This window comes from Loa loa (genome assembly GCF_000183805.2).
Source record: "Loa loa unplaced genomic scaffold supercont3.88, whole genome shotgun sequence".
Lineage (NCBI taxonomy): Eukaryota > Metazoa > Nematoda > Chromadorea > Rhabditida > Onchocercidae > Loa > Loa loa.
This window is the reverse complement of record NW_018108268.1, coordinates 112234-139069: the sequence shown is the minus strand read 5'-3', so window position 1 is coordinate 139069 and position 26836 is coordinate 112234. Positions and strand designations below refer to the sequence as shown.

General features: G+C 34.4%; 7 protein-coding genes across 7 annotated transcripts in view; 4 read left to right on the top strand and 3 right to left on the bottom strand.

Annotated features, from left to right (window-relative positions):
- The first annotated feature begins 154 nt into the window (after window positions 1-154).
- LOAG_17535 (hypothetical protein) lies at window positions 155-3654 on the top strand. The gene is made up of 7 exons (XM_020450195.1): window positions 155-266; window positions 607-710; window positions 1284-1479; window positions 2054-2187; window positions 2586-2686; window positions 3052-3168; window positions 3425-3654. The coding sequence occupies exons 1-7, from the start codon at window positions 179-181 to the stop codon at window positions 3549-3551; spliced, it is 867 nt and encodes a 288-aa protein (XP_020306165.1). The 5' UTR covers window positions 155-178; the 3' UTR covers window positions 3552-3654.
- LOAG_17534 (hypothetical protein) lies at window positions 3605-8661 on the top strand. Its single transcript, XM_020450194.1, has 8 exons — window positions 3605-3628; window positions 5910-6022; window positions 6269-6394; window positions 6545-6700; window positions 6971-7233; window positions 7358-7490; window positions 7751-8069; window positions 8172-8661. Exons 2-7 carry the CDS (start codon window positions 5925-5927, stop codon window positions 7884-7886), a joined length of 912 nt encoding a protein of 303 aa, XP_020306164.1. The 5' UTR covers window positions 3605-3628; window positions 5910-5924; the 3' UTR covers window positions 7887-8069; window positions 8172-8661.
- Window positions 8662-9335: 674 nt separating this feature from the next.
- LOAG_03745 (hypothetical protein) lies at window positions 9336-10561 on the top strand (the record flags this gene model as incomplete). The annotated part of the gene is made up of 6 exons (XM_003139282.1): window positions 9336-9416; window positions 9693-9806; window positions 9919-10001; window positions 10081-10177; window positions 10270-10382; window positions 10462-10561. The coding sequence occupies 6 exons, from the start codon at window positions 9336-9338 to the stop codon at window positions 10559-10561; spliced, it is 588 nt and encodes a 195-aa protein (XP_003139330.1).
- A 3498-nt stretch (window positions 10562-14059) lies between these two features.
- On the bottom strand, window positions 14060-15302 carry LOAG_03744 (hypothetical protein; the record flags this gene model as incomplete). Its single annotated transcript, XM_003139281.1, has 3 exons — window positions 14060-14334; window positions 14709-15049; window positions 15223-15302. 3 exons carry the CDS (start codon window positions 15300-15302, stop codon window positions 14060-14062), a joined length of 696 nt encoding a protein of 231 aa, XP_003139329.1.
- A 1493-nt stretch (window positions 15303-16795) lies between these two features.
- Window positions 16796-16978, top strand: LOAG_03743 (hypothetical protein; the record flags this gene model as incomplete). Its single annotated transcript, XM_003139280.2, has 1 exon — window positions 16796-16978. One exon carries the CDS (start codon window positions 16796-16798, stop codon window positions 16976-16978), a length of 183 nt encoding a protein of 60 aa, XP_003139328.2.
- Window positions 16979-22118: 5140 nt separating this feature from the next.
- Window positions 22119-23624, bottom strand: LOAG_03742 (hypothetical protein; the record flags this gene model as incomplete). Its single annotated transcript, XM_003139279.2, has 1 exon — window positions 22119-23624. The coding sequence occupies one exon, from the start codon at window positions 23622-23624 to the stop codon at window positions 22119-22121; it is 1506 nt and encodes a 501-aa protein (XP_003139327.2).
- Window positions 23625-26095: 2471 nt separating this feature from the next.
- Window positions 26096-26836, bottom strand: part of LOAG_17533 (rap/ran-GAP family protein) — a 10563-nt gene continuing 9822 nt past the window's right edge. The window contains exon 23 of the mRNA XM_020450193.1: window positions 26096-26308. Coding sequence (XP_020306163.1) covers window positions 26225-26308 — 84 coding nt within the window. The 3' untranslated portion in view covers window positions 26096-26224. The remainder of the gene's footprint in view (window positions 26309-26836) is intronic.

Genomic DNA, 26836 nt, shown 5'->3' with positions numbered 1-26836 from the left:
ATATATATATATATATATATATATATGCTCACATCTGTAGCTTTTGTAACAAACGTAGATGGAACCCTTTCCAAATCTTCGTTCATAGAGCTTACCCACGAAATAACGGAAGTTTGATGTTATGTTCAATTTTTAATTTTTGTTAGTACTTTTACGGATTATCAGCAGAATTGCAGTGATGGAGGGGCGTAGGAAAGCTTTATACAGTTATTCATGGCAACAATCACCGATAAACAAGCATCGACGAGTAAATCCACCCGAAGAAGGTAATTACTTTTGTTTGAAATAGACAGTGAAGATTCAAAAAACAGCTAAAACTAGGTTTAAAAAAATGGTCGACCACATAAATAGAAATTAAAAGTAACTCGCTTGATCTAAGTTGTTGACGGAGCAGTATCGTGATTAGATACCTACCATACCTGTTCGCTCTTGATGCAGTAACGATTTACGTATTATCATCTTTTCACTAGTATTAATTAGAATATAAATGTTATTAACAGCTCTTGATGAGTTTTTCGTCTAATGAATATATTTCAACGAAGAAAAGGAATTGTAGGAGTATTGTCTCTCTGTAGGAATTTGCTTCAACTCTGTTTTCACTTACAGAGAAGAAGATTTTCGACGATTGGTTTGAAGAAAAGGCTGACGAATACTTCCCGTGGATCAGAGATCAAGGTTTTGATGATGAAACTATTCGTGCTAATGCATCTGTAAGTTTTATTTAGTATGTTTGCTTTTTCCTTCCCTATCTATTTCATAATTTTTAAGATGTATTACTTTAAATCATTGTGTATGGGATAGTTTTTAAGGACATAATAGGGAAGATACTAACTTCGTAAAGTAAGTGTAATGCAAGGACAAGCTAATGGTTGGTTGATGAAATGGTAGTAAATAAGAATTCGTAATAGACACTGGAGATTTTTTGAAAGACGTCTTTCGTATCTTTCATAGTGTAAGATATTATCTGGTGGTGCAAATACTTTGATGGACTAGCAAACTAGCAGTGAACTCATCGTTCTGATGCAGTAGCATAACTAGTAAAATAATGTTGGTATCGAGATATATGTAAAGTTAGTGGATATAAATAGATTTTAATATTTTCTAATATTTCTAACAAATAGAAATTCGTAAAATAGTTCGAAGTTGTTTGTACTATGTCATGTTGCCTTTAACTTCGTTTAATTATTTGAAAAATGATTTGGCTGACGAAGCATGCATCCAGCACGCATCCTTTTAAAAAAAATTCATCCTTTGAAACCTTGATATCATCTTTTGTTCTGTAGTGCACATTATCTTCACCACCGTGCAATCCAGAAATGTGCAGAGCTCCTGTACCTGTTTCTTCGAGGATCCTGGAACAATTGCAAAGGCCGAAACAGCACCAAAAGATACTAAAAGAAGAAACGTGTCAGGACACGGGACGTTTAGCAAACATAATTCGTTACGAAAGATCTCTGAAAGAAACTAGAAAAGCAATCGGTAATACATTTTACTAAGTCCTTTTGCGTTCTTTTAAATATGAGTTTTATACTCTGTACGACAGCTTTATTAATTATTCAATTATTCTGATTGTGCGATTAGGTTTAGCTCATCGTCGTTATAAGTGAAGTCTCGAATATAGACTTTAAAATTTGGAGTATCATCAACAGTCACCAACTCTTAATGATTAAGGGATGCATTTGTAAGTGCCGAGCCTCGTCAAACGTTTTAAATATCATGGGTATATTCCAGGATACTGGACTTTTTATATCCCTTAAATTTGGATGGTGCATTAAGAACCAACAAGATTAGATATAAAATTTCAATTTAATTCTAATTTTTGAATTTTTTTTAAGTTCAATGTAGCGTAATTCTAATTAGGAGTAATCGGAATTCATTTGTCCTAAAGTCTATTATATTTATTCATATATACTGATATGAGCTCTATGCTGTATTGAATCTAGAGTCCATCTTATTTTTCGAGTTTTCATGGACCTATTACATTATGAACATCATTTACAAATTAATTACCGAAATTGGTCATTGATACGGGTAATTTTGGAATTACTTTCAGACAAGATCAAAAAAGAAAAGCAAAGAAAACTATTGTTTCCCCAAACACAGAAACAAAGGCTTTCTTGTTCTGTACTACTTCCAGAACATTCAGTCTTGAGTGAACTTTCATCATTTCAGAAAAAGCTTTACAAAGTAAGTTGTGCTTTCTGTGGTATTATGCCCTTTATCTAACCCTTATTAGATGTGAAGATTTGTCGCAATTATAAATTACATGCACCACTACTAATTTTGAGCCATCTCTCTAAATGCATGTTATTATTTCAGTAGTGTGGGATCTTCCCTGGTCTTCATGCATTCCTGATGGTCCTACGGATGTTCAGTATTTGGAGAAAGCACTATATGATTAAAAATAACTACACCCTTCGGTTACAGTAGAAAATATGATATGATAAAATATGAAGGTTCGAGAACTGAGGAGTGTTAATCACAAAGAAATAGTACTGTTGAAAATGAAGGCCATTAAGCTCGACAATCGTTGTAATGGAATAAAAGTTGTTCTAAAATTAGAGGAAGAACAATACATCTTTCAGGAAAAGGTGATTACAAGGATGGAGAGTAGGGTATCTGGTAGCAGACAGCTGGAAGACAAGTTGAAATCTGGTTCGATCTTATTGAGGAGGAGAATAAGCTGGTACGTCCAATGAAAGAATCATTTAGGTTGTGTTTGTGCCGGTTTGTAAATAGTTCAAGGTTCCGATGAGCTGTGAATGAATATTTCACCGAAAACTAACCTATCAACAAAAAAAGTGTTAAATCCACGATTAAATGATAGAACTTGTCTGGGAAGGCTAGATAGACGGAAAAAGTGAACGTGGCAAGTTTTTTCAGTAACTTTCTATTTTGTTTGCGAATTGCTAGCACCTTCTGATAATGCCAGGAAAGGCCGTATTTGGTTCTTTGAAAGGGCTTGTAGTTTTTGTACTCGGAACGTTAAATTGTTTCTTCTAAGTGATTCGGAAATAATCATATGATGAAAGAAACGAAAATTTTTTGCAGCAGTTGTATTGAAGAAGATGCAGAACAAACTACATCATCAAAGTCAAAACAACAAACATCAGGAAATCACAACAATGATGATAGCGACAATGAGCTCCTTAGATTGGCACTGGAAAGGTTGGCAGCATTCAATTTAGTTCATTTAAAACAGTATGATTTTGCCATGTTTTCGTTGAAAATTAAGGTTTTAAATATAAACGGAACATATGGTTAGATCTATTTTCATATGAGAACATTTTGTATGTTATTATGTTTTAGTTTTTAGCCTTTACCTAAGAAGTTTTATTTCATTTTTTCCTATTTTGCTGCAAAACTTTAGCAATTCTATCCTCTGTCTGAGTATTAGGGAGCGAAATCAACTGAACTGTTTTAGTAGCCCGATCCAGAAGTCGGATTCAGCGCTTAGGGCTGCTTCAAGCGAGAATGAATTAAGTGATGAAGCTCTGCTTGCAATGATGATATCATCGCCTGTGCCAAGTCGGAATCTCAAAAACATGTAATTAACTGATTCATGTCAGATGTTGGATCGATTTAAAGGAGAGGGCCCGCTGTTCACAACTATGAAGTGCTTACAAGGGTGATTTTTCCAACTATATTTCTTTTATATGAACAGTTGTACAAATAGTTTATACATAACTTCATTTTTAATTTCTTCGGAATTCTTAATTTTTTATTTATAGTGTTTGTATTTTAAGAGTAAACTTAAAAAGTCTTTTGAGGCCTATTGATAACATAATTTCATATAATTTTGTATAAAACTAAGTAAATGTTGGGGGAAGATAAATTAGGTATATTAGGAATTAGATATATGTTTAAGATATATGAGATATTGTAGAATAACGTACGATCTATTCCTTCGAGACTACGGCAGTTTTCTTTAGTCCACAAGTCACTTGATTTGGCCTTATCCCTACAGTCTGTTATTATTTCCATTCTTCTGAACTATTTTGGCGACGGTTTAGTTTTTGAGATTAGAGATACTATCAGCATGCAGTTCTTTTTTGCGATTGATGGTTTGCCCGTTGACTTGCACCGCTTTTTCCGCTGCTCGTCTGTCCTGTCTTTCCTGTCCCATTTTTGTTAGAGTTCAGAGGGAATGAGGAAATAATTAACGCAATGGCATAGCAGATGGAAGGACTACATTATTTACGCTTTATTTTTTATTTATCCAAGTAAAAGTTTATCTGGTCATCCCTTCTGCCTGAGAGGTGAAAATCGTATCTTCGTTTTCCCTCCTTTTTTTCATTTCTTTCCTCCTCTATCTGACTATTTGTTTTTCATATAGCATTAGTGGGAGGTAGTCGGAAAGTAACTTGTTGCTTATTATACGTTATACGTTATTCTTTGTTAACTTTGTGTTTCTTCGATATCACTGAGCTCTGAGAAATCCTTAATAGTATTACAACTCTTCTTAGTTATAAGATTCGATAACATGCTGACGACATTTATCTCCCGATTTCGAGCCATCATTTAGCCTTCAGTAAAAAAATTGCCGAATTAGTAATACTGTTCCAGTTACTGTTACGATTTTGCATAGGACTAAATTTTGCAAGATGAGAGTATTGTTAAGCAATGTGATATAGCAGTGTTGGGATTCACTGATGATGTTTCTGTTTGAAATTAAATCTGAATTAGGTGTATTCCGCTTCTTTCTTTTTTCGAAAATAGAAACGGAATGCATCTGCCTTAGATTTCTATTTCGGACGCACTCACATATATATTCTCTTTTCTTTCATTTCTCATCCTGATCTTCATTTCCTCATATCCTCCGACGAGATATGAACAATATGGCGCAGTTTGCTAATTAACTGATTAGTCACTTCCCACTATTTGATGACAGTCAACTTTTTCCCGCTATTTATGTATCTCTTCATTAATCTCTTTTTGTATATTTCTTTATGTATTTTTTCCTCTTCATATTTTCATAAAAATTTAAAAAATTATCTCTTCATTAATCTCTTTTTGTATCTCTTTATGTATTTTTTCCTCTTCATATTTTCATAAAAATTTAAAAAATTCTTTATTAGCAGTAGTGTTCGATAATCATGGACTTAAATTGTAATATAAGACAATATGTTTCTTTCTAGCCTAGATCGCTATAAAATCGCAGTTCATAGTTACATCACTTGTCTTACTGACCTTCTAGGAAAAAAGATGGATGTAGCTAGTTCACATCTCAATCCATTTCATTTTCCTCTCTTGCGTATAATTACATCAGTATTAAATACCTGAGCACTTTACTAGTAAGTTAATATCGATATATATAATTTGTTGTTATGCATGATGTTTGAGTAGTAAATTTTCACTTATGGTTGTCGTGTTCACCTTGAAGTATAGATTCTTATGGATGTCCATTCCAAATCATCTAGTTGCACTTTTGATCCTTTTGAATGCAACTTCCCGGCACAGCCCGCGCGATTTATAATCATTTAGGTCACACCGTAGTACCAATTCTATTTATCTTCTCTGATTCTACTGTTCTTACGCATTCTTTTGCACTTACAACATCATTGTTTACCGCGTCATGTTGTACAGCTTTGCGCGCGCGGGTCAAAGGGCAGCCATAGACAAGGAGAGGTATTTGTGAGTGCTTCCCTGGAAACAATTACATCTGAAGCAAAATCGATTACAAGCTGAAATAGCAAATAAATACAACTTTCTCATTTACTTTCTCTCCTTCCTCCAAATTGCAATAAAATAATATGTATGGTTTTTACGCGTGCAGTCCGCATAAATATATTGGATACTTGACAAAAAAAAAGGAAATGATATTACCTTAGTCCCGTCGATGTTTGTAGATCTGGTCTTTAATCTCTCGTGAACTCCATTACAGATCTCACGCTGTTTAATCTATTCAGCATTGACAAGTGGGGATGAGTCGAGTATGGAATTTAGCGAGTCAACCTGGTGGCAGAACTCAGAACTTGACCGGAAATCAACAAGTCACAGGTCAAGCGATTGGTCAATATATGTAAGTAAAGCTATCAAGTTAATGAATTTTTCCATTTGTTACTATGCATAACCGGCTCTCAGAATCTTTTCAAATTTGTGGAATCTCTATCCACCCAAGTCCGATTAAAAAAAGATGTCAAATAGGGCAAAAATGTCTCATTATATCATTTGGTTTAACAGATACCACCTCCCAAATTACGATCGAAAAATTAGCAAACTTTCCAGCGTTATCTCTTGAACCGTTTATAGCACCCTACATTTTCAGGTACGACAATGACGACAGCGGTGTCAGTATTGGGATGAATATATCAGCAAATTATTTACCTCGTATGGATCCATCAAGTTATAATCCAGCTGCTGATGTTGTGACACGTCGCCTACAGCATTTCCAGTATATTTTTCATCCTTTTTTAAGACGAGGAATATTTAGAAATTTCTGCTTTTTGCTTTAAAAATTTTCATATTTTGAATGTTCTGCCTCGGCAACTTGATCTGTGTTACTACTGAGCACCTTCAAATCCAATACGATCGGTGATTTCAGTTTTGACGAAGCTGATAACTCAAGAAATATTGACTGGTATGCCGAAGGTGAGAACAAGGAAAATATATGTCCACTTTTAGGACAAAATCAAACTGACAGGGCGACTAATTTTACTTTGCACGACGTTTTATCACCGGATTTGCCTCCCGTTAATATGTAAGGAAAAATAGTATCATTCTTTCCAGTTATTTATGAATTTTCAGTTTTTCCTTCTAATATCTTTTCAAGTTCTGGCATAACTGTCATTTCGGAGTAGCGTTTTTGTAGAAATCTTGTGTACAAGAAGCATTGAGATATCTTAATGGCAGATGGTCGATTGCGACTTTCTGGCAAGTTTGAAAATGTATCAAATAAGAGTTAGGTTTGGAATAATTTTTTCATGAATGGGATTGAAGTACTTATGTGAATAAAATTTATTTCTTTCAGGAGAAACATTCTACGAATTTTTTCACAATCGAGACGACGTGGGAATCATAACGGACAAGAAAGAGAAACTTCTACTTTTCCATTTTTGGTAGAGCATAGATCGCCCAACTCTTCACGAGTTACATCTGATTCTGTTTTGTCGCTTTCATCGATTCGTTCATCTGGTTTTTCTCCGTTATTAGGTTCTCATCCCATTCATGCAACACCCAGACACTCACCAGTTCGGCGCCGAGCAAGGACAGTAACGGAGGAAGTGCAAATCGGTCAGCTCATTTTTTAAATGAGCCTTGGATTCTCTTTGTTCGAATATCAGTTGTGATTACTCCTGGTTTTCTTCCTCTATTTCATTGATTCGAAACATGGTAATATCGAGTAACCTATTTTCAGTATCTTTAGAGGATTTACCAGAAATAAATCCTTTTGGACCGAATGGTACCCCACCACGAACACCCTCTCCTGAGTCATTTACTGCAATCCATGACGCTTCCGGAAGTCGAAATTCGAGGGGAATTCTTACCAAGTCTGTTATTTCTGTTCATGATAAAATTACGATTAATAAGTTATAAATTTAGCCCACATCAGTATTTTTCCAGATGTTATCAATTCTGCAAATTTTCTTTAGCAGTGCTCATTTTGACTTCAGCTCTCTCTCTCTCTAATTAAATAGCTTACTAGTCATTAGTCGGGCAGTTTTTCTGAAAGTATAAGTGCAGCCAAAAGTTGTGACTTATTTGTTTCACGAAAAGAGTGCAATAAGAAAAAATGAAATTTGATTTTTAGCGAGCAGAGAGAAGATGAACATGCTGTCATCATTGGTGCAGATACAGCAGCAAGCACAAGTTTTGTCACTCCACCCTCTAGACCTCTGCAGCCACCTGTGGCTCCCAGAAAAAGAAAGTCGACAGGAAATCTTTGAAAACCATTGACAGTCCTTCATTTTTTCCAAGAACTACCGCACACTTAGGATTCAGGAAATCACATTCTGTGAGGCTTGTGTTACCCGGAAAACACAGGTTGTTTCCTCCTTCTACTGATGCCAGTGTTTCATCTATGGTACTTCGATCGGCACTGAAGCCACGTCGTTCAACACGTGTAAAAAGTAAGCATCGTATCACCACAATCTGTTTGTCATGAGATTTTGTGTTTTCTCTATTCTTGTGTTCATCTTAGTGAGCGCTATAATATTGTAAACGGATTTCAGGAATGCCGAATCGCTACAAGTGTAATTTCTATCATCGCGCTGACTTACATAAGAAGAAAGGACACAATCTTTTGAAGCATTTTGCAAGGAAAACATGAACAAGAAGTAATGTCAAGATGCTACTTTGCAAGCGTTCCAGCATTCGTGGAAGAGAAGGGATGAATGCTTTTGATCATGAAAATCTGGAAATTAATGGAGGATTTGTTGGATTTGTTGCACTACATTGTTTTTTTCTATTCCTAAATTTAATAGATCTTGTTCCGTCAGATCTGTGTGATTTTCTTCGGATAATATTGCTTTATGTACATTAATCTTCAGCTTATCATTTCAATATTTTAACTAATGAAACACTTCCGTGTTGTATGATTAGGAAAGATTCTACTATGCATCGTATAGCAAGAAAAATTTGCTCTATCGGGGCACATCAATTATTTGTTCTTTCTTCCGCTTTTGTCATCACGTGATGTTAATTTTCGATATGAAATCCACGAATAAAATTTCATTACAAGCAATTGAAAATTTCCTATTTATTTGGCCAAATATATCGATGCACACATATTTATACATATTTTTCCAAACTGACATAAACAGAAGTTCGGGCAAGTGTAAGGCCAATATTAAACTATTGGATTTGTGAAGTACAGAGGATTCGAACAGCAGTGGAGTATCAGAAGAAACTAAAGGAAATTATGAAAACTAATTAAGGAACTAATCAAGATTGGCAGTATTCCTAGTTGTTAAGGTAGAACATAGGACTAATGTTATGAATCAGGGTGTGTAGTCCAAGTACCGTTGGATTTTTTGAAAACACTTTATGGTGAAACTCATATATAGTCAAATAAAATCCAAGAACGATCAGGATATGATTACAACGAATATTTTCTCTTAAAACTTGGAACTTGGCGGTGTATGTCGTTTTTATTCTTGGGCTTTCCTAGTATTAAATTTCAAATCCAAATATCAAAATTTCAAATCTGTCATCTCAATCGAAATTATTTGTAGATATCGTAGGACTTTGTAGAGCTATGCCTGACTGTCTTTTGGGTCTCTTCATTTTCCCTTTTTTAAAGAACCAAAATAGTCCTTTTCAGGTTGAGTATTGCTTAAAAACGGAACTTTGTGATCATGATTCTCTGATTCTCCCAAAGAAACACTAGAAACTTGATGAATTCACTGGTATCTGGACCCTATTTTCCGTTCGAATTTTTGCATGCTGAAATAATAAGATACGAGAAACAAAGAGAGGTAAGTTTTCAAGTCCACTTATATACTCTTACACCTTGGGAATTCTTCCGCAATAATAATTTTCGAAATGGAATTAATAGATTTTATATGAAATCCAGAGATAAACAACCTCAAAGTGAACTAATGTTCTCAAAAGTTAATAAAAAGGCGTCATCAGATAATAGACTTTTGGCAAACAGAAGCAACAGCCAGGCATCCTTGGGATCCTTTGATGTTCTCAAGTACGAAATTTAACCTGTGGTTTGCATTACTGATATCATTTATTGTGCATTATAGAAAGAGCAGATTGACAAACGAAAAAGCTGGATTGAACAAATGCGAAACAATCCGCAAATGGAAGTCTCGTTATTGGATGAACAATTGAAGTCGGTGAAACAAGTTTTCATTCAGGTGCTTACACAGCAGGGATGAAACACTTGCATGTTGTTCTGGAATTTTAATGAAACTTTTTTGCCATTGCTATATTTTTGCATATTGATTAAGTTTAGGTCTTGAATTACAGGGAAATGCTGAAACACGTCTGGAAGCTCTTGGCTACCGCGTCGGTTTCGTGCTAGTTGAAAAAATTGCCAAGGATTTGCCGAGGTTTATAATTCTTTGACGGATTACTTGAGATAGTAATATATCTACTGAATAGCTGGCTGCAGTTTTTTTCTATTTTTAGGTTAATCACTGAATTGGAGAGAATGAAGTTTCTTTGTAAAGAATTTTGGACTGCTGTATTTGGTAAACAGGTCGATAATTTACGTACTAATCACCAGGTTATGCTTCCATGACTTCCTTTCGGATGTGGACCTGTTTCTACAAATATTTAGGCTTGGATGTCGTTTGTTTCCGTGCAATATTGTTTCAGGGGATTTACGTAGTACAGGACAACAAATTTTTCATCTTAGCAGGTTTTGCGGAAGGGAAACAGTATGTGGAAGAATCTGCTATTTATTTAGCCTTTCCATGTGGTATCATAAGGTTTTTTTTTCTTGTGTTTATTCTGAAAATTACTTATTCTGATATTCTACTTAAAGAACTTATTTCGAGTTGTTTTCAGAGGTGCACTGTACAACCTCGGTATCACTTCGTTAGTTACATCTTCGGTGGAGAATGTCCCGGCTGTGAGATTTCATGTACATATGCAACAGAAAAGTTAACATTTAAAAAAGATAATTTATTGTTTTCATCATAGCATATCTTCCTTTGTGAAATTCTTTGTGAACTTACTGAAAAATCTACTTTTCGTAACAATGAAAGATGAAGTTTTTGTCCTCTATTTTTGAAGCGTTAGATATGTACTTCTCAGTAAACTAACCTCGTTTCTTGCTGATATCGATTTTTTCGCAAGAAGCATCAGTAAAATACAGGACTGAGAGCCAGGCGAGCAAAGTACTAACGCAAATAAAAAACATTCTTCAAAAAAAGAAACTACAAGAGGGCAACGAACAAGGATGATTAAAATGTGTTGATGGTTCATTATTTTCAATAAAAACGGCTTCAAAAGTACTGAAAAATCCTTACTGAAAAATCCTTACTGATTTTGGTCATACTTATGGTGCTTGACTTTACAGCCGAGCGTGCTGCCTACTTTTGACGGCGAATCCACCAAACAGGTATTGGAACTCAAGTAAGTAATCTTAGTTAAACAGGTCGCCATTAGTAATTTAGCTAATTTAGTACCCTAAAAAAAGGTCAGCAAAAATTTGGGATTGTAACTGCAGACGAAACTTGTACAGCTAGTCGAGCAGAATGAATTTCTGTGTTCTTCAAAGTGCTGCATGGAGTATTAGAATAGCGAGCAAATAAATGCTGGTTGGCAGATAGGGATAAAATAGCATTCAAAATAAAAGTTTTTCAAATTGAAAGTAACTTCGCTTGTTTATTGTATCTACTAGTGCTTCCTGTTATGTTCCGTCCCATCAGTGGGAAGATTACACAGGACGGTGTTGCAGTTTCCCTTGAATCAATCAGTATTATTAGCAGATGATTTGTACTAACAATACGGAAAAGTAGACCGCATCGATCAAGAAATAGCTAAAGAGATTGTTCATATCATTGGCTGTCTATCCATCAAATAATAACTTTGTTGAGTGTTTCATCAGATAAACCGTTGTGTTTGACATGCTCAGCAATATCTGTTATATGGCAAAAGGCTATCTGTTAATATAACGAAGCTTCTCTTAGGCTTTCATTCAGGCATTCTTCGATAATTATTTGGCTGATTTAAAGAGGTAACAGATAATATGAAGAGCATGATTCATGTGAAGAAGACTTTTCACTCTAAAAATAGCTAATATTTGTTGAACAATTTCTCTGTACTTTTTTCCTGTATTACGTAAATCCCCTCAAACAAACAAACGAGCCTAGATATTTCCAAGTTAAGCTGAACTAGACTTAATCAAGAAGTTAGTGGAAGCCAATTGGTATAGAATTCACTAGCAGTCAAGGTTTAATTTTAAACTTCCGTTATCTCCAGATGCAGCTTATGACATTTGGCCAATGAGGAAAATTTGTTTGTTCGGAAATTTCGGTCTGTGGAAATATCATGGTTGACAATAGAAAGGTATTTGAGGACAATCTTATGTGCTTTTCAGCAATCACATGTACTTGGGACATTGATTAGAGCTTTGTAATAATCTCATGTAACCTCTGACCTCTTCATTAAAATTACAATTCCACGCCATGACTATTCCTTTTTCACGAGACATTCCTATATTCTTAAACATTTGCATGTCATAATACCAAATTATTTGTCTGTACTAATCATGTGGTCTTAGATTTCGAAAGCAAACTTCTGAAGTCTATATGATAAGCACATCTGAACGATTTTGGTACTGCAATACTTAATATCGTTATTGCAAAACTTGCTTTCTCTCATATCCAGTCTGTGTCATATTCATCATAGTTAAAATGGTACTAACACCACGTTTAATATCATCATGTATATTTTGTATTGCTGTTAAATTTGTTTACACCATGAAAATTAAGTGGCGCTGATAAGGATTAGTAAGACTGGTTTCAAAACCGGTTGCTATGTAATGATTCCTATTAGTTGAAGAAATGACTGCGGATAAATGAAAATCCAAAATGGTATATGTAAAGATAATTATTAATAATGGATGATATTACCGTTTATGAACAGTACTACAAAAGATGGTGATGATTATGATGATATTTATACTAGCATCTAATTAATATATTCTATCATGTGATGGTAATTATTTTGCGTTTATCGCGTCTCAGGAATGGGATGGATAACAAAGGAGTGGTCTATCCACCTTTTCGGAAAATTGAAATGCATGTAATTACGAAGTTTCCACTTTAATCAACCATGCTTAAAGTTCATAAAGCATATCGTTCTTCAGTTTCCATTGTTGAAAAAAATTTCAATTTAATTTTGTTCTTCTGACTCTGTGCATCTTGCTTTCTGCAATCATAACCCTTATTGCCGGAAGAAAAGTCTTACAATCGGTGTCATTATACTTCCATTTTGAGATGATATGAAGTTTATCTGGAGACGGAATAAAACAAACTTTAAATTAAAAAAATTCACTGTTTACCTCATTTCATACACATCTGCGTATCGTAAAATCCTCTCTGTGATATGAAATTCATAATCAAGAAGCTTTAATTGCATTCTATAACCTTTTATGCTTCCCGAAGAATGACAATTTCCATTCCTTATTACTTTTTGTGGAATCTCATTTATAATAAGTAGTGGCAAGATATACGCTCCAGTTTTTAATTGTAAAGAAGGTTGTAACCTTAGATTTTCGAGAACGAATAGCTTGCTAAAATGACTACAACCAGCAATAAATTCGATGAGGGTATTCTAGTTAGCAGTAAATTCAGTAACAAGTGGAGATAGATATAGGTAGTAAACTCATTGACTGATGGTTATGAATCCGGAATTAACTATGTTATTATACAACCAGTGAAAAATGAATTATTGGAGTGTAATATACTTTTATTATTTTATTGAATATATGGTGCATTTTATTACACTGCTTTAATGGCCAAGAAAAACATACGGCACCGAACATGAAAAATCCCACTATCAGTGACACATCCCAACTTTACAATCCTTTACGTAAAATCCTAGTTTGTTGTCCATGTTGTTGTTTTAACGCATTTATGCACAAAATATTCTTGTCAGGGGGAGATATGAAAGACTTCCCAGTTGCTCATTCATTAAGTCCACAGTTCGAATACCCGAGGTGACAAAACATTAATCTTCTCCTCTTCCTCTTCTGTTTCGCTGTACATTACAGCACATCAGAAACATCACTTCTATCATTCAAAAAGTAAAATAGAAATAAAGTGATTGTATTGGAATCTTACACAAAAAAAACAGAAAATGAGAAAATAGAAGTGATCCTAAAAAAATAGAAAAATGTCAGCGCGGAGATGAAAGGATCCACAAGGATTTGGCGTAAACATTTCAGTCAGAAAAAAATTCATCCAGAGTACAGAGAAGGAAGATTGATCATTTTAGCAACCTGAAGAAAACTCTCGGTTGTCGTCGGAAACTCTTAACCACCTCAGGAAATGGGTATCATGCAATGATTAATAAGATGTTTATGCTAGACCGGCACTAATACTTTTCTGTGTCGCTTTCTTTGCTTCAAATGAGGCAAATACCCCCCGTACACTTTCTAGAGGCCAAGACCAAATATTGGTATCCCAAAATCCCCTGGCATCAGATTTGCAACATGATGATGGTTTCGTTTACATCTCCCATCATCGCATCTGTTCATGTTCTTAATATCACTACTGTCACTATGACTATCGGCATAACCATTGCTACTCCAACTGCTCGTACTTCTTGCATTACCATCACCATTAAAGTCACTGTTGTTAATCTGATCACTCTTCGATTCAGGCTTTTCATGGCTTGATGGCTTCCTCGATTTGTAGTCACTGCTGTATGCTGAAAATTGGAAATTATTAAAATAGATTAAAATAGAGCACGAAAAGTTTTACAGTCTATCTGTGTTCGTGCCAAACTGGCTTAATAGTAATAGAAGTATCCATGAGAGTGTTATCGATTGAGAGGACAGACAACATTCTTAATCAATTTCCACCTGTCATTTCTAGAAGTACAAGGAAAAGAACAGCAGGCCCACATTTTTACTTTTGTCGTTTTCTCTATGGTTCATTTGATTTAAAAAACAAAAAAAGTGACTAAACAACCTCTAATACTTCTGAATTTTTGCATTTTGCAGTTCATTTCAATCCAATGTCTTGTTTAAATGATTCCATAAAAGTGTGTAACGCAAACAGTAAAAGTTTAAAAGATTGTACCTCTTCCGCTAATTCCCATGTTGCCACAACCGTATTCGCCTCCTCTTCTACCGCCTTTACATGCATTAGAACCAAAACTGCTGATACCATCGCATCCACCCTTACTATCAAAACTATCTCCACTGCAGCTTACACTACCAAAACCATGTCTGCTGTAGCCTCCAACAGCACCACCATTGCAACGATGCTCACCGCACCCTCCACCACTGCAACCTCTACGGCAACCACTACTCCCACCGCAACCACCACCTCTACCGCAACCACAACCTCCATTCCAACCACATCTACTACCAAGACCTGTGCCACCGCAACCGCAGCAACAACACTGCTTACAACAACATCTGAAACTGAAACTGGAAGTAGCGTCATTAAAAATTTTTTTGAATGTTTTAAAATCGAAAGAAAATTGGGAGCGAAATTTGCAAATTTAGGAGTTCTGCAGCTGAAAGTTTGAACCGAGCTCAAAACTGAACTTACACCTAATTTCCAAAGAGAATGTGTGAAATGATCAAACCTGCTGAAGAGGTTTAAAAATAATCCCTGTACTTCATTCATGACAATTAAAAGCATGATAATCAGGTGGATTCTACTCATGATTCAATACAGCCTGAAAATTGACTCAGATTGACCTCACTTCTTCATCTTATTTGCTTGACCGCAATCTGTACCACTGAGTGGATGTACACGAGTAAGGAGTCCTATTCAATAACTTTCTAAAACAATCAGATATCCATACAGCGGAGATCAGATATGACAGAACCAAAATTTCAGATGAAGCCGAATGCTAATGAATGATCTGTGACAACGTACCTTAAAGTGGGATTATGTGTAAAGGGTAATTGGATTAATGGTTTGCTAGCTTGATAATGCTCTGCATTCATTGTCCATGAACAAGTATTTCAGAGGATACAATCTTCTCGTTGCAATATCTGGTTGTCACCTGTTCCTTCTACTTTGCTTGATTTTTTTCTCAATCATCAAAAACTACATGATATCATTACTAAAAGTTCAAAACAGAGAACAACTTATCTTACATTTTCTGTTGATATTCGAACAATGAATACTACCCAGAATGAGGCATGCAACGAATTATAATAATATTAACAGTGACGGTGACAGTGACGTCTCTTAAATTCTCAAAATAGAAGCCATGTGGCACTTTTCCAAATACTTAAACTTTATGTAATAATATGAGTACTTCTAAAATGACATAATAACAGTGACGTCTCTTCTCAATTGATCAGAAATGTACTGATATTCATCTTCTCGGCTATCATGAAGTTTTATTCTTTTACCCTTACACCTTCCCTTTTTTCTTCTTTGGTTGTATTATCACAAATAAGGAATTGAAGTCTAGAAGAAATGGCACGTATTAGTGGTAAAAGTAACATAAGAATGGCAGTCAAATGTAGAATTTCTTGAGATAGAAGTGTTCGGACGGAACTTTATCATCGTGGTGATTAAAGAATTGCAGAATGTTTTGCTAAAGAGTAAAGCATGAAGTGATAAGCGCTAATTTAAAGATGAGAGAAGAGTACTGTGAGGCGGTGGGGAATATTTTTCGAGTTGTTCCGGAAAGATATCCTTATTTTGGTGCTATAAAACTGTAGAATCAATCGATGAGTTATTTTAAATCCATACCATCCGAGTGTCTTCTTCATTTGCGAACCAACTAGGCATCAAATTAACTAGAATTATCCATTTTATTGAATTATTGAGAAGGCTGCGTACAATCAAATATCCCAATGCCATTGATTTTGTCTCCAATTAGTTACAGATTTACGATGCAAAATGTAAAAGTTAATTGCATTAAGAATTGAATTAGAAAAGTTTCATCACATACAGATTGATTTTACAGGAAAGATGCAGTAACACTGATAGAGCGTACGTTAACAGTAACATGGAATCAATTTTGCATATTAGTTAACATTTATTCCGGAATGCTGCTTCACCTCGGCTAATCTCTGATCCTTTCTGCCACTGCCCACCATAAACAAACAATTATCTTCGATGGAAAGTAAAATGTTCACTTCATTGAAGTTCCATTTCAATCAAGCTTTTCAAATATTCCGAATTTATTTGCAGTAATGACTGCCGTTGTTTTAGCTGCTATTACTATAAAGTGCAAAGAGGTTGTTTACCTGCAGGAAGATGAGCTGGTTGTAGAGGAGATAGTGGTGGCACAAGGAAACGCAGTGAATTTAGAAGATGAAACATTGAAAGTGGTCGTAGTTATGGTAGGAATGGCAAAGGGAAGAAATGACAATTAGAATATATAAGAGATTACAGAAGTAAACGAAGGAACATTTTAGGAAATCGAAACAATGAAGATCTTGAGTATTGATGAGTCAGGAAGTTTTTACCTTCATCTCCACTTTCAGCATCACTCTCTTACAAAGAAGACCTTTAATACTCCATTCATTCGCAGTACATACGGAATCTGATTACTGTACCTCATAACATCATAACCGATCAACAAAACAATGAAATCGAAGGTACCGCAGAGACTTTTCACAGAGAATACTACTTTTTGTCCACATCTATGACTTTCCAAAATTTCTTCAGGCCATTTTTCTATCCACTCTGCTTCTTTATTTACTCATATATTTTTGTTTTTCTCTTGCTTATCATTGTTCACTCCATTACTTTCTTTGTTAATTAATTTCTATCTCAGGTAACTAAAATAATCATTGTAACTGATATTATTAGAGCTTGTGAATAGTTCAAAAGATGGGAAATTTCTTCAGCATATTTTCTTACTGTTCATTCTCTGGCCTAAATGTTTCCGGAACACAGCTGATTGGGAAATTAATCTGTAGGAGGTTTAAAGAAGTTGAAAGCATCTAAGTCTTTGATAATGATATCTTTCAGGGATTTCCTTTCAAGCCAACTCACATTTCAATCCTTCCGAGCTTTAAAGTGAAATACGGTAGGAAAAATCGACTTCTGATGCGTTATATCCACAAAGAAGAATTGAAATTTAGGTTATCAATGAGATGTATATTTCCGCTCATCGAGAAATGACGCATTAACGTAAATCCACCATAATAAGTCCCAAAAATTCATTATTTTTAGAGTCGAAAACATTGAGATTGGGCCTGAGCTTTTTTCGAATACGTTTTCTCTTCCTTTTTTATTTGATACTTTTACAAATTAAATGATCTCTCTAGCAAACAGTAATTAAATCCTTTTCCGACTTCAACCGATTGAGTCCTAATCAAGCTATGATTTCAGCAAAAGGTTTTGCGTCAACATGAAATTTGATTCACTTTCATTATTTGATAGGGGAGCTATTATAACCACTTTTGATGGATTATTAATCCGTTTACAGTTATTAAGCATTCCAGCTTATTACAGTTTTAGAATACAAAAAAAGAATAATCCCTACCTGATTACAAATTGTTGCAACAAAGACGATATTGAAGATGTGCTCAAATAACTCAGAATTTTCCCCGTTATTAAACATCCCTTCAAAGTTCCAATTTCTTGGATTTACTTTATGTTTTATTTTATGCATTAAAAATATTGTAATATACATCTTCAATAAAACAATGTCATAACTGAAACGATTGTTGGACTTGAAGCAAAAATGTCTGCCCTGAAATTACTTTTAATATTTCAAAGGTTTCCACTCGTCATTTCCCATCCACTATTTTCTTCCGACTCCATAAATTTTTTGAGATGAAAAGCTTAAAAAATTAAAAAGACCTATGAATTATCTCACGGTGTTTTGTAATTGAAAACAAAAATTCACCTTTATCTCCATTTTTAACATTCAATCGCATAAAAAAGCAAAATATTATTTTGTGATGCTTTTTATTATGCCTGAGTAATTTCAAATTCCAATAGTTTTCAATTTTTGCAAAGTTCCAAAGTTAGGAGAAGATGAAATTGCGTTTTCAGAATTACTGGGAACAGTTGTTATTTTTTTTTTTGGAAAAAAAATAGATTTGTGGGTTTACAACCACTATCGAGAGATATACTAATATTGAGATTTGAAAAACGGGAGTAATTATAAAACAGAAAATACACTTCAAATAAACATGGATAACATCTAATATCAACACTGCAACTATTGGAAACAACTTCATCAAATTAATTGCAAAATGCAAACAGGTTACAATAAGTTGTTATATTGCTGTGAAAATTGATTATTACGATAAAGTATTAAAGTCCATTTCAGGTTTCAATTTTTTCCAAATTCAGATTTTGTAATTTTAAATTTGATACTGCTGGCTTCCATTTCGAGCACTGCAATCGCTTTGGATCACATATCCCAGGTTATTCACTTAGTGAGACAATAATTCATTCGTCCAGGTGACATCACTTTTTTCACTTAGTCGCAATGACAATTTCATGCACCCTAAGCACCTTAGAAACAGATTTGAACTGATTCAAATTTAAATGTTTTGATTTTAACTTTATGTACTAAATTGATAAGGCAATGTGTTCTTTTTCCCTGACCCTTTTTAAAATATCTTTAAAGACGTAGGAGTTGCAATCAACCTTTTGTGTCGCCATAAATTTTTTAATTCATTTCTATTAACCCTCGTAAAATGCATTCATCTCTTCATTGTTATTCCAAATGACAACTAATAAAATGCGTCTGAAATGAGGTCATTTATTATTTCTGGGTATTTTATCACTTTCTCACCACGTTTCATTTCCCCATATTTAAATCTCAAAATTTGATATTTTATTGAATTTAATCAACTGACTAATATAACTCCTTCATATCTTCAAGATGTGACGAAAACGTTTTGAGATATCAAAATGATGTGAGGAAATATCTGTTAGGTCTGCTGATTGCTGTATCCGATATTTCCTTATCTTTCTCATTTTATAAAGTTAATACACAGAACTTGTTGCTGTTGAAGAGGAGTGAAATCCGATTACCATGCCTAATTCTTCATTCTTGGAAAGCTACCCGTAGACGACCAGCTGAGCTTTTACACGTAATTCATCTTTATGTTCACGTGTGATTACGAATTTGTTATCACCGCTTGTTTAATTTGAGGTCCGAATGAGAAGATGGAAGTGGAATTGAAAAAACTTAGCTCATGTCCTAGGTCTTCCTTGTAATTCAACTCGAACTTTTGGAATATCAGATACGGACGCGAACACCATTCATCGTTTATCCAACTCACTATTTAATTCTGTCTACTCAGACTCAAGAATGTTAAGTTCAAAAATTTCGCAATCCGATGAAGTTTTACCGCAGTCAAAAGAATATCGAAATTGACTTTTTAAAACAATAAAACTCGAGGGTCATTATTGCAACACTTCATGAACTTAAAGGTCATTTTAAGCAAATTCTGACTGTATTCTTCCCTTTTGTAAAAAAAAGGAAAAGTGTGTGACTATTTTTCAACTGAGGTTTCTTTTTGGCTTCATTTTCGAAGAGTTGTTTAATGTCAAATGTCAAATCGTCAAATCCTCTCCTCTCAATTCGTTAAGGATGTGCGTTCAGCAGAAATTGTCTCATCTGTCAAGTTAATGAGATGAAATAGAATGGAATATAAGGAGTTACTTGAAAGAATATTTGACAAGGGAACACACTTTTATTAATTCTTAGTTGCTGTTAAGAAATTCCGATTTATTCAGTCACTGATTAGAGAGGATAGAAGAGAGGGAGAGAGAGAGGGAGGGAGGGGGAGAGCGAGAGAGAGGGGTTAGGAATAGATGTCGGAGGATTACTTTTTTTAGTAATTTGGAATGAATGCCGTGGAAATAAGAGAATGATGATATGATATTTGTAGAAATATCATATCTCTCTATTTCTTTTCAAATTCTTAGATAAATAATTCTGATTAATGATAATATTATCAGAAATCTATGAATTGAAGTGTTAGTTTATATATTAATGAAAGTGAAAGAGCATTATAACGCCCCAGATTCTACATATTGGTCATTATGGATTAGTTCCGGTAGAGGGACATAGTAAAATCAGTGAACGAAAGTTTTCTTTATCCCGTGGCAAAATCAGATGAAAAGATCCACTTTTCTATCGAGTACTGACAATATTAATTTTCCCTCGTACAGTATTAGCAGTAATTATCAGTGAATTCTGGGGTGGGACTTATTGAATCCTACTTATAGGCTACCTTTTTAAATGAGTAACCAGTTGATCAGAAATTCACATTATTCATTTGTCATTGACAACAAATGGCGCTATCCGATATGTTCGACATTCGGTACGTGGTCGTTCTGCTAGTTGTTGTGGTTGCGAACACTCAAGCAATATTTTTCGGCGGCTTGTACGTTTCCTGTTTCATTCTTTCAGTTTTAAACTTTTTTCAATTCTCTAAAATTCTTACTTTCCAAAAAAAAGAACATCACCGAGTAGTGTTTGCCATTCAACTGAAACAACTTTTCACTCATGATCCATGATCTGTCATCTTCATTAAACACTTATTTTGTCTAACATCTTTATTGTTTCAGATACTCGGAAGATAAGAAAGAACCTGTTTGAAGGGTAGTGATATAAAAGCATAGGTATAATCAGCCTGATATCAAAATCAACAGATTTATCAATTACAAAAAATCACATTACAGGGGCGGTAATTGCTGTTGCTGTGGTGGTTGTGGCAAATGAGAAATTTTAAACTAAACCTCACAAATATGGTACCATATCGATAGTGGCTTATGGCATTTTTGAAGATATTACAGTGATTCACCAAATAACCTGCCTGATTCTTTTCTCCTTCTTTATTCCCACCTATCCCATCCCCGCTTCTTGTTTTATTACTCATCAGTTTTTCTTTTTTCTTTTTTTTTTAAATTAAACCATGCATACCTTATATTTTTATAATATGAAATCTGAATAAATGCTTTTCATCTGTTTACTGAATTCTCATCAAATATGAAAAGAGAAAAGAAATCAGGAGAATGATGCTTCATGAGTTATTTCACGGCCTGAATCGAGAATCGCGGATTAATCAGAATTCGGGAAATATTACTCATCCCTTCATTAATTCCCTCTCTTTTGGTTGTTCCCTTGGCTTCATTCATATTCAAAAGTTTTAGAGTAAATGACTAATGCTCTATATGATCATTTGGCTGAAAGTTAATTTCTTCCGATTGCATAGCAAATCTCATAAAAGTAACTTTTTTCGTTTAATTTGAAGTAAAGGAAATGATTGCCATGATTTATATCGTCATAAATAAGGGGAACATCAAGGGAGTTGTCACTCTGCAATATTAGGCAGAAAGCTCTGACATAGAATGCATATTCGAGACAAATGCTCAAAAAATACAACTTTACTAAAAGTATAAATGGAAATTAAAAAAAAAAATGCAGAATTTCAAAAAGAGATCATTTGGTGAGAATTGACTCCTAAAGAGAATACAAACACGATTCAATGTAAATCGATCATTAAACATTTTCAACAAGTTGGGTCTTGAAGAGTTTCAAGACACTTCTAAAATAGGCATTTCACCTGGTTTGATTGAATAAAAAAGTTTTGCATTCCTTGTTCGGATAGGTCTTTTCAACCTAATCTTTTTTACCAAAATTCTATGCTCAATAGATGGATTAAACACAGTACTTTCTACTTGTATTGGTGTGGTCAGAACCTCAGGGAGAAGTTTATTTTTCTTTCGAAATGACTCTTCTCGAGATATATTGACAATATTGGTCCAAATATCGCGTTGCAACTCCAATACCAAGTTTTTACCCTGCGCATCGCCAATTTCAGGCTTTTGTATGTAATAAGCAAAACGATTAGTAAGCTTTTTCCGCTTTGGCTTTTTCCGCATGTATGAAAATTGTAAGCCATTTGTTGCGTTCTTTACAGTATTGTTCATCATTTTTTGTTGTGATTTTAAAGATCTATGAGCAGTTTGAGTCGACATATTCTTCTGCTTATTAGAAAATTTCAGTATAAAATTTCTTCTTTTGAGAAAGCCGTCCTTACGAGATTTCTTCATTGGTACCAAAGAATTCAATTGTTCATCGTTGTTTTGTAGTGTTTGCGCTCCCATTGATTTGTTTGATTTTAGCAAAAATTCTGTTCTTTCATTTTTGGGTCTTTTTTTGAACTTTAAGAAAGACAATACTGCTATATTAGATTGGCCTGTATTTTTCGACTCTTTCATCGCTGGATTTGTTGGAAGGGAGTTATGATTTGGCGACCGAAATATGAGTTTCTTGAATGGACCAATAATTTTGGAATGTCCGTGATGCTTCTCTGAATCTTCTCCTTTTTGGTTTCTTCTATTATTAGTAATAATATGCAGCTCAGATTTTGATTTCACAACGTTGGCATTTTGAAGATTACTGTTTGCAGCAAAGGGTTCAATATCGTCCTGAGTCTCATGCTTCACTGATGTTATCTTTTGAAAAGGTTTCGCTGGAATGGTATCCATGAAAGTGCTCAGGTGCTTTTTCAAGCTAGAATGCCGTGAAAACGCAATAGGAGTCCTGTGCTCATCCTCTACTTCATCGTAGTAGTTTTCCTTATCTTCTTGCTCCGGTTTTCCCAACTCTTTATATTCCATCGGCCAAGATGTTTCAGTTTTCATCCCAGAAAAATTATCTGAATACTCTGATAGTTCACCGCATGAATTACCGCAGGACTCAAACATTGGTGTAGCTGAAGTAATAGCTGTATTCTTGTCATTAAACTGATTGGTCGACAAATAATTTCTGCTATCATAGTAATCCCAGTCAAAGTCTAATGTGGTAGAAGAGACTGAGGTTGTTGCACTTCCACTAAAGGTGGTATCCCATTTATCAGTCCAATGTTTAAAACCAGGTCTTTGCAAAATGCTTTCCTGGAAAATCCTATCAATAGCAGATTGATTAATTGGTGCTGGCAATGTTTCCTTAATTATTAGCGGACGGTTAGCTTCTTCAGTACTTGTTACGAATAATTTTTCGCGATTGGAGTCAACTTTTCCATCATTTGGCAGCATTGCAATCAAATCGTCTTTTATATTGATTGTGGATTGGAAAACGCTACTTGGTGTTTGGAAATCATTGGATGGTATTTTGAAAAGTAGAAGATTTTGAAAATATGAATTCTCGTGCAGTGATGATGATGGTGTAGTATTGCTTTCACCTTCTTCTGTCCTATTACCAGTCAACACATTGAGAATATTTTTGCTTAGATCACAGATACTTCTGCATATACAGCACGTGAATCTGAAATTCGAGAAAACCTTATATGACAAAGATTTTAATTTTGAAATGTTAAAAATTTACAAAAATTAGCCTTTTCCACTGCTCTCATGTTAACCGCTTAGCCTTTCTAAACGTTATTTCACCTTCGATATGTGTGTGTTTTCCGAAGAAAAAGAAATCAGATTTAAATTATGAAGATTATTGAGGCTTTCATTATCGGAACTCATCCAATTATGATTAAAGTTTTATTCAACAACGGTCTACGGTCTGGAAATTGAGATTTAAATGATCACATAATGCCATAGAGTAAATAAAGGGATTGTTCATATTAGGGGAGGAACATCAATGCTACATGTGCAAACTTTTGCCACAACAGCAGTGCATTTGGTATCGAATTATTTTGCATTAGTATTTGTGGAAAAATTCTAGAAGTTTCAAAACGCCTAGCAAAATACTATGAAATTGTGAAAATTTGAAACGATTTGTTTCAAAATTTTACAAAAAAATTGTCAGTTACAGATATTTTCTGAATGAAACTTTATCGGCAGTGCTTACTTGCAACATTGCTGTATTCGCCAATTCTCGATGGTTGTGCATCCGCCTGAATTAAGTATGAAAAGTAGTGGAAGGGAAATATTCAGCGAAAACATCGGTTGAAATGAAATATGCAAAGTGTCACGAACCAAATAATCGTACCGATATGGAGAAGTGTTTGCAAAATGATTTCGAGGAACATAGAGATAGAGCACCGAAAGGGAATGGATGGGATTTTATACTTTCCAATTTAACATCAAAATCTCTCATAAATTAGCCAAAATTTTGCGAAAGACTCGATTTCGAATTTCACTTCAGTGAATATGGCACACTAAACCGGAAACTCATTTTGAAATGAAATGAGATAGTCGACTCAGTTGCCTGATTCCATGGCAGGAACCAATAAGCACATCGTCGTAAACAGCTATAAAATGTAAAAATAAAAATACACTAAAATATAAGCCATATCATATTGAAAGATGAAACGAGGCTTTAAAACGTCTTCAACTAAATAATCCATTAATAGAAAAGTAACTAATATTGGACGTGATTACCGGAAGGACGGTCCTTAGGAAAGATGGATAAGTAACTTTCCGCAGCGATCTCACCTTACATCGCAAGGTTGCTGGAGAAGTCTCACAGAATGGATGCAGAAATTCAATCGACATTTATCGCTATAGCTACAAGTGAAATTTACTATTGAAAAAGCTGCCATTTAATTATTCAAATTTGAGTCCTCCCCTCGATTACTAGCCGTAATCAATAAGCGGATATGCAATTTCTTTTCATATAGAAGAATTTTTGTATCAAGAGATCGTCCAACTGTAACAATTGAACCATGCTTTTGTCTTGAAGTGAGGCTGATTTGAATCGCCACAGTTATGTCACTAGTACACATCAGCAAATGAAAGCAGTGTTGGTCCGGAAAACATCATAGAATAGACGCTTAGTCTTTAACACGGCGATTTTTGCAAAATAGTGTACTGGTCAACAGAAGTGTCCGTCCAATGGCATGACATTGACTATTGAAGCAACAAATACAGTTTACACCATTAACTGTCAGCTTGTCCGTTAGTCAGATTATCGACGTTTCTGTCTAGTCATGCCAAGTTCATTTTATATAAATACTATAAGGGAAATTTGATTATAATCAATTTACTGAGACAAAATGATTCATGAAATTACAATGAACTTAGTGTAGCATGAAGAAGCAGTTGATGGAAATTCTAATAAATTGAGATTAGCCGCAACATTGAATTTATGAATTCCATTTACATACACAATAAGAGTGAAAATAAGAAAAGGGAAAAGCAAGGGTGATAATGAATATAAATATCTTTCACAAGGACCAATAAAAACAGCACAACAAAACCAAATGGAAGGAATTACGAGAGTTCGAAGGATGATCGAATGATGACCATGTAAATTATAGATATGCAGGGATCTCTAACAGGACGGCACAGATACAAATTGAGAATAAATTAGAAAAAAAAAAGCTTTTGCAACCCACTAGAATTCTAAGAATGTGTGATACAATAGTGAAAACAATTGAATTGAAAGTTTTATCTATTTCTAGATAACTTTAAAATTTAAGAATCAAACATTCGCACGGTGAAAGTAGATTTAAATTATTATAAAAGTTTATGTTAACACAATGATGCCGCAAATCTCTTTGCGAAAAAAGTTTTGTATTTTCAAATTCTAAAAATTTGAATCGAAGGAACAACTGCAAAAAATGTAGGTTTCAACAATGAAAAACCATTCATAAAGACAGATACATGATAAATACGAGCATTATGATGACAGCATATCATATATTTATCATATCAACACATTTATTACATTTTACTGGAGAGAATCACAACGATACATTTGGTACCATTTCAAAATACTTTTGCAGTTTTTGGAGTTCGAGTTTCGTCATTTCATGAGCACGACGCTCCTACAATTTACCAAAATTCAAAATCAGTTCTTGAAGATAGTAAGGAGAAGTGAATTAATTGCACATGTTAATTAGACGAAGATCGCCAACTTACTTTCGTGAGTTCTTCCTTTAAACGGGAAATCATAGCTTCCAAAGCTTGCTTTTCTCGCAGTGTTTCTTGCAGTTGTGTTTTACTCTTTTCCAATTCAGCGTTCTTTTTTGCAACTATTTTTCCCGCTTCTTCCGCTTTGGATATAATACTACGATCACAAGTATCGCCTTGAGACTGCTAAAATTAAAAAAGAGAATGGATTTTTGAGTTTGAAATGAATTTGATATCCAATTCATATGATTTTCTTCATGTTTTGCAGCGAATAATTTCCAAACTCTCACATCAAAGGAAATGCAAAATCTAATTTTTTTCAATTTTTTTCAAATCAACTTATTTACGCTAAAGTTTCGTAAGCTTGATTCCCTGTTCCTATTGAAAAATCTTGAAGACTAAAACGTTCAGTGGTTCAGTGGTAGGGAAGACAAAAAAGATAC

Excerpts from the sequence above, each read along its gene's own strand:
- LOAG_17535 (XM_020450195.1), top strand. The coding sequence starts at position 179 with ATGGAGGGGCGTAGGAAAGCTTTATACAGTTATTCATGGCAACAATCA. Across the intron at positions 1,480-2,053 it reads AGAAACTAGAAAAGCAATCG|ACAAGATCAAAAAAGAAAAG; the intron begins GTAATACATTTT and ends AATTACTTTCAG. Across the intron at positions 2,188-2,585 it reads TTCAGAAAAAGCTTTACAAA|GAAAAGGTGATTACAAGGAT; the intron begins GTAAGTTGTGCT and ends TACATCTTTCAG.
- LOAG_17534 (XM_020450194.1), top strand. The coding sequence starts at position 5,925 with ATGAGTCGAGTATGGAATTTAGCGAGTCAACCTGGTGGCAGAACTCAG. Across the intron at positions 6,023-6,268 it reads CAAGCGATTGGTCAATATAT|GTACGACAATGACGACAGCG; the intron begins GTAAGTAAAGCT and ends CTACATTTTCAG. Across the intron at positions 7,491-7,750 it reads TCGAGGGGAATTCTTACCAA|CGAGCAGAGAGAAGATGAAC; the intron begins GTCTGTTATTTC and ends TTTGATTTTTAG.